The sequence below is a fragment of the Miscanthus floridulus genome, chromosome 9 (genome assembly GCF_019320115.1).
Source record: "Miscanthus floridulus cultivar M001 chromosome 9, ASM1932011v1, whole genome shotgun sequence".
Taxonomy (NCBI): domain Eukaryota; kingdom Viridiplantae; phylum Streptophyta; class Magnoliopsida; order Poales; family Poaceae; genus Miscanthus; species Miscanthus floridulus.
In genome coordinates, this window is record NC_089588.1 from 94811758 (window position 1) to 94819465 (window position 7708).

Genomic DNA, 7708 nt, shown 5'->3' on the forward strand with positions numbered 1-7708 from the left:
ACTTCGCACGTAAGTTCGCGGTCATGTTTCGTGAACAAGATGTCTGAAATTTTGGGTCAGTTCCTCGATACGGCCTCACACTTCACTCAGTAACATGACTATCATTTTCTGAATCATTAAATTTTAGTATTCGTACCACGTGCAGTTCAAAATTATATTTTTAAAAAACATTCAAGTAAAAGAAATAAAGTAACTAAATATATCAAAAAGCCATAAAAATCCTCAAATTCTAACTAGGAGTTCCTAGTGCCTTAAAAGGGCTGCACAAAAAATTTGGAGGCAAAAAAAAACTTTGCCGAGTGCCACGAATGAGGCACTCGGCAAAGAGGGTTTTGATTTTTTTTTAAATTTCCTCTTTGACGAGTGCCTTAGCAGGGCACTCGGCAAAGACATTTAAAAAAAATTAAATCTTTGCCGAGTGTCGGGCCAGGGGCACTCGGCAAAGTATTTTTTTTTCAAAAAAAAGACATTTAAAAAAAATAAATCTTTGCCAAGTGCCATGCCAGGGGCACTCGGCAAAGTATTTTTTTTTCAAAAAAAAGACATTTAAAAAAAATAAATCTTTGCCGAGTGCCATGCCAGGGGCACTCGGCAAAGTATTCTTTAAAAAAAATTGCCGAGTGCCAGATCTGGGACACTCGACAAAGAAATTTAAAAAAAAATTAATCTTTGCTGAGTATGGGACACTCGGCAAAGAATTTTTTTTTTAAAAAAAAATTCTTTGCCGAGTTCCTCCCTCATCCGGCACTCGGCAAAGGGCGGTTAATGACTTAACCGATTCGGCCGGTCAGCCAGTCACACTGCCACCGCGCCCATGCCCGTGCCGAAACCGCCTCCACGCCGCACGCCGCGCCCACGCCGCCACCACCACCGCCCCCGCCGCCGCGCGCCCGCACCCGCGCGCCCGCGCGCTGCGCCCATGCCACCACCGCCCACGCGCCCACGCGCCCGTGCCGCCGCAAGTCCGCTCCCGCACGCCCGCGCCCTACCCCCGACCGCCCGCGCCGCCCGCACGCCCTGGCCACGCCCTGTCCCTGGCTACGCCCTGCCTCGGCCGCCCCAGGCCGGCCCTACCCCCTGGCCGACCTTGCCCGCGGCCGCTAGCCCTGCCCCGGCCCCGTTCCCAACTCCGACGACCCTAACTCCGACCCCGACGCCGCCCGACCCTGACGCCGCCCGCCCCTACCCCCGGTGCCCGTCAGGTATACCTTCTCTCTTTTTGTTGTCGTGGTAGTGATAGTTGTAGTAGTATTAGTTGTACTAGTAGTGCTAGTGGTAGTAGTAGTATTAGTAGTGGTAATAGTAGTACAACTAGTGGTAGTAGTAGTAGTAGTAGAATTAGTGGTAGTAGTAGTAGAAGTAGTGGTAGTAGTAGTAGCAATAGTGGAAGTAGTAGTAGAAGTAGTGGTACTACTTGAATATATTCTTCTGCATGGATTGATATCCAAATTACATGGCTTCTCTTGAGACATATGTGCTTGTCAGCCATCGTGCCACTGTTTTTTGTAGGTTTTGGAAACCTCACCGTGAAGGGGAGGTTCTGCCGAATTTTTTTTTAAATGACAGTATTCTGTTCCATTTTTGTAGAGAAGAGTCCGTCGGAGCCGAGTTGGAGTTCCTGTCACCGTGCCGGTCTGTCGGCAACGCGTCGCCTTGGCACTACATCGACCTGCCACGGCCCCGCTAGCCTGATTCCGCTGCCACCCTAGGTATAACCCCTCTTTCCATATCACGGTCGTAGATCGCGTAACCTAGTTAGGCGTCTCCCGTTCAAAAGAGATATGGTTGGAGGTATGCTGATCTTTGCATATCTATGATCGTATATGTTTCAGATTGTCCACGTTTTTTGGACAGCCCACGGATGCGTAGATGTGTTAGTTTCCATTGTCTGCTCCGGTCCGAGATAGAGTTTCGGCATCTCCTCCCTGTGGTTCTCTAGATACGCACTCTTCTTTGGCAGAACGTGTATCTGGAGAACAGCGGGGAGGTGCTGCCGAAATTCTGTCTCGGATAGGAGTAGAGCATGGAAACTAACCTCATCTATGCACCCACGGGTGGGATTAGGACCTATCCTCACCTATTAGATAGTAGGAACACCATGTAGATGCAATTGATGGTTACATTACTCGCTGATACATATGTTAGAGGATGGATGACCGTCAGTGGATGTACACGGGCTGGAGAAGTCAGAGTGATTACACCACGGAATGGATGAACAAGACCAATGCTTTCTTAAACAGTGCATTTGGCAAGGCTGCTAAAGGACATTGCCTAGTTTTGTGTCCATGCAGCAAATGTAGAAACAGGAGGAGGGTAAACAAGGTGGAAAAGGGTAAACATCTTGTGAAGAATGGATTTACATCGGACTACACCCGATGGGTCCACCATGGTGAAGCCCATCGTATGAGAGAGGAGGTGGTGAGACCACGGGTGGAGGCATTTGATGCTGATTCGGGGGTACTAGACATGTTAGATGACTTTCACCAAGGATAGTTCGATGAGGGACGTGAGAAGGAGGAGATGGAGGCAGCCGCACAGGCGTTCTACGACATGATGGACTCGGCACAGAAACCCCTTCACGATCGGTCAACGGTGTCTCAACTGGATGCCATTGGACGCTTAATGGGGTTGAAGTCTGAGTTAAACTTGAGTCGACCTGGCTTCGATAAGATGTTGGCCATGATTGGCACCCTGCTTTCAGAGGGCCACATTCTGCCAAAGATCATGTACGAGTCACAGAAACTCCTTCGAGCACTTAAGATGTCGTATGAGCAGATACATGCTTGTCCGAAGGGGTGCGTCATATTTTGTAAAGAACACGAGCATGCAAACTTCTATCCAAAGTGTAAATCCTCTAGGTACCTAGAGGTAGACTCTGATGATGGCCAGAAGAGGCAACTTACGATCCCCGTGAAAATCCTACGGTACCTTCCGTTCCTATCGAGGATCCAACGGCTATACATGACCGAGGAATCCGCGAAACAGATGACATGGCACAAAAATGGCAAATGGTACAATCTTGACAAGATGGTACATCCATCCGATGGTGAAGCTTGGATTCGCTTTAATGACAAACATCGTGACAAAGCAGATGAGGCTTGTAATGTACGTGTCGCGCTGGCAACAGATGGCTTCAATCCTTATGGAATGATGGCTGCCCCATACACATGTTGGCCCGTCTTCGTTATCCCCCTTAATCTCCCCCCCGGTGTCTCCTTTCAATGACATAACGTATTCTTGTCGTTGATAATTCCTAGACATCCAGGGAGTAATATGGGTGTGTTCATGGAGCCCGTGTTTGATGAATTGGTCTGTGCTTGGGACGAAGGGGTATGGACATACGATCGAGCTACAAAGACAACCTTCAAAATTCACGTTTGGTACCACTACTCCCTGCATGACTTCCTGACGTATGGGATATTCTACGCCTAGTGTGTTCATGAGAAGTTCCCATGCCCAATATGCAAGGAAGGTGTGAGGTTCATTTGGTTGTAGAAGGGTGGCAAGTATTCGTCGTTCGATAGACATCATCAATTCCTACCTCTTGACCATCCATTCAGACAAGACATCAAGAACTTTACGAAAGGTGTCAAAGTGACAAATCCTGCACCATGGATGATGACTGGTGCCGAGGTTCATGCTCAGATAGATGCTCTCGTGCCTAATGAAGGTAGTTTTGTGGGATATGGTGAGCAACATATGTGGACTCATATCTCGGGCATGACGAGGCTCCCCTATTTCGATGACCTTCTTCTGCCACATAACATTGATGTAATGCACACTGAAAAGAATATCGCCGAGGCACTTTGGGCAACACTCATGGACACTGAAAAGTCTAAGGACAACTCTAAGGCTAGAGTGGACCTAGCAACATTGTGCGATAGACCAAATCAAGAGATGCATCCTCCTAGTCTTGGTAAGACCTGGAGAAGGCCTAAGGCCGATTTTGTCTTAAAAAAAGACCAAAGGAGGAAAGTACTTGAATGGATCAAGACACTAATGTTCCCTGATGGGTATGCAACGAATCTAAAGAGGGGAGTGAACTTAGGCACTCTGCGAGTAAACGGGATGAAGAGTCATGACTACCACATATGAATTGAGCGGCTTCTACCAGCGATGGTTCGAGGGTATGTCCTGGAGCATGTCTGGCAAGTGCTGGCAGAGTTGAGCTACTTATTCCACCAGCTTTGTGCCATGGAGCTCTCTCGGACCATCATTGATGACTTAGAAAAAGCGGCACACGTGTTGCTTTGTAAGTTGGAGAAGATCTTTCCACCTGGCTTCTTCTTGCCGATGCAGCATTTGATTGTGCACCTCCTGTATGAGGCACGGATGGGGGGGCCCATGCAGAACCGTTGGTGCTATCCAATCAAGAGATGTCTAAAGACTCTTCGCAAAAAATGTAGAAATAAAGCCAAAATTGAGGCTTCCATTGCAGAGGCATACATTCTAGAGGAGGTGTCGAACTTCACAGAGAACTACTACACTAAGAAACTTCCTAGCGTTTATAATCCACCCCCTCGTTACAATGCTGGCGAAAATGAATCGAACCTCAGCCTTTTTCAAGGGCAACTCGGAAGCGCAAGTGCATCGACCACTAAGCAATTGAAAAATGAAGAGTGGCATAGTATCATGCTATATGTGTTGACCAACCTTGTCGAGGTGCAACCGTTCATTACGTAAGTTCTGAACGAACTTGTTTCATTTCGCCGTATGTCCTTGTTTCTTCGTCCAACCCCCTTGTTTCTCTTTGGTACAGGGAATTTCTTTGTCAATCCTGGCATGAATCAAGGCAACCTACCCCGCAAGAAAATGATACCCTTCTTTCATGGGGTGCGGGACTAGGGAGCCCCGATTTCATTTGTTGGTTCAAACAGAAAGCCCAAACTGATGCGTCTATAAGTGATGAGCTGAGATAGGTTGCAAATGGCTGTGCTGTTAGGGTCAAGTCATTTACCGGTTATGACGTGAATGGATATCATTTCCACACAGCAAGCTACGAGTAGAGTCGGTCCAATCGAAAAACCACAAACAGCGGAGTTGTTACATCCGGCATTGATGGACTCGACTATTATGGAAGAATTGAAGAAATCTACAAACTATCATTCTATGGTTCCAAACCTCTTACTCCTGTCATATTCAAATGCCACTGGTTTCATCCTGGAGTAACCAGACGGACCCCTAAGCTTGGGCTAGTCGAGATTCAATAGGATTCCGTCTATCTAGGAAAAGATGTCTACATTGTGGCTCAACAGGCCATCTAGGTTTATTATACGTCATACGTGTGCAAATACGCCGTGCATCTTAAGGGTTGGTCTATTGTGCACAAGGTATCGCCACATGGTAAACTACCTGTCCCAAACGATGAAGAGTACAACTTCAACCCAAACACATATGATGGAGAGTTCTATCAAGAAGAGGGACTACAAGGAAGGTTTGACATAGACTTAACCGAACAGATAGGAATGGAAGTAGACAATGAAAGGGATGATGACAAGGATGCTAGAGATGAGGTGCGAAATCTGAGGGACATACAAATGCTTGAGCGATTATGTTTAGGCAATGACAATGAAGACAACATTCCTCCTTCGGATAGTGTTGATGAGTTGGACAATGTTGATAGTGATGACGAGACCTATGATCCAGCTAATCTCAATCATGAAGGTTATTTCTAATACATGTAATACTATATTTTTTGTAATTATGTTTTGTTCATTTTTGCAAATATTTCTAATACATGTAATACTATTTTTTTGTAATTATGTTTTGTTCATTTTTTTTCACCTATTTCTAATTACGTCTTGTTTTTCTTTTTTGTTGCAGGTGATTGAACAAAGATGGCGGGCGACCGTCATAGGTCCGTGAACTCGATATACCAAAGACAACGCCGGCTGTAGGAGGAGGCGGCGGAGGGATTGGACAGGAGGAGGAGGACTGCCAGACGCAGGAGGGGGCCATCTCCTCCCACGCCGCGTGAGGAGGAGCCAGAGGAGGTGGCGCCCGTGGACGAGTCGGACGATGAGCTGGTTCGGCAGACGGATGAGGAGGAGGGGCCGCACGAGGACGACGAGTTGGAGGCGGCAGGCACGGGTTCCGCTTCCTCCGACTCCTCTTCGAGTGTCTACTTGCGAGGTACCGCGAGCCTTCCACATGTTCCGCTTCCTCACCAACGCCTAGTGATTCGCCCCGAAGGGCAAAAGTAAGTAACTTTATATGTTATCACCACTACTTCATATGATATGATGAAAAAACCTAATAATTTTTCTTAATCACTTGTGCAGGAACTGGGTGGTTGTGTCGGGTGGTAACGCACGGCTAGTCAACGGCATCCTGGGTCATCTATGCAGGCAACACTACCCTGGCATTATCACGTATGCATCGAAGACAGAGCCGGCCTACTCGTTTGACCACTACGCCATCGCCACTGATGTGGAGTACCCCAACAAGGCGGCGCGGGTGAAGGCAGAGCTTTGGGTAAGTCTCCCTCGCACAACATTGCAGACTTTTCTTGAAATAATGAATGGATACATCGCTTTTGTATGCAGACTTATTACAGATGTGAGGAGGGATTTGAGGCCAGGGCGGAGCAGGTGACTACCAAAGCCTGTAAAAAACTCGTCTCCGACATGCATCACGAGGTGCGCATCCAGGCCATCGTAACCTACTATGGGTCGAAGCTTGGAGAGAGAAAAACCAAGAAAGACGCAAGAGAGATGCAGCTGACCCGGGAGTAGTACCTTGAGGTAAATGAAGAACATCAATATTGATTCGTTTTGAGATCAAGTTGGTTTAATTTGATCTTCTTATATGTCCAATACTTGATGACGTGTAGATGATTCCCTGGTGGTGCCAAGCGTATCCCGAGTGCTGGGCGATGATGGTGGATAGGTGGTTCACGGAGGAGTACCTCAAGAAGCACAGGGATGCCCGGGACCGTCGTTTGCAGATTCAAGGTCCAGCACACCATCAAGGCAGCTGCAACCTCGCCGGATATATACAAGCATGGGTACGCGAATTCATTTATCTATTGTGACGCTCAGTTCTGCCTATTTCTAATCATCGTGCTGTCTTTCTCCCAATCGGCGTCACATAGTGGCCAGGCTTGCTCGGACTTCCAGGCATGGTGTATGGCCCACAAGGGCAAGGCGACGTCCGACGTCTCCTTCAACCTGGAGGACCCGCCCGAGGCATACACGAACCTAAGCGTCCACTCCCGCATCAGTGAGTACACTGAGGTGGCGAGGTCGCTCCATGGGTCAGACCACGATCTGAGCACGCAGGACTTCAATGGAGAGGCCGTCATGAGGGCGGGGCAAGGCAAGAAGCATGGGCGGTTCTGGCTTGGCGATGGCGTCATCGACACGGCCTCTACTCCCTCTCTCTCCTAGATCCGAGCACGGAGCACGAGCGAGAGCCCGGCCATTCGCACACGGCCGACCGCTGCACAGCACCGGGTCGACGCACTCGAGATTATTCATATTTTACTCGTCATACATTGATCTTTACACACCTTAATTAGCTTTGCATTACTGAAATATTGGAGTGAAATATTGCAAGCCCGGCTGGAACAAAAAATGAGGCAACGTCATGAGCTGGAGGCCGGGCATTAGAGGATGGCGGCCCAGCTGGAGGCTGAGCGGGCCGAGCGGCAGGCCCAGGGGCAAAGGCTGACGGACATTACGGAGTTCCTACAAGGACTTGGGCAACG

General features: G+C 48.3%; 1 protein-coding gene across 1 annotated transcript; it reads left to right on the forward strand.

Moving 5' to 3' along the window:
• The first annotated feature begins 814 nt into the window (after nt 1-814).
• Nucleotides 815-1687, forward strand: LOC136480327 (vegetative cell wall protein gp1-like). Its single transcript, XM_066477908.1, has 3 exons — nt 815-1202; nt 1510-1537; nt 1588-1687. The coding sequence occupies exons 1-3, from the start codon at nt 815-817 to the stop codon at nt 1685-1687; spliced, it is 516 nt and encodes a 171-aa protein (XP_066334005.1).
• The last annotated feature ends 6021 nt before the right edge of the window (nt 1688-7708 follow it).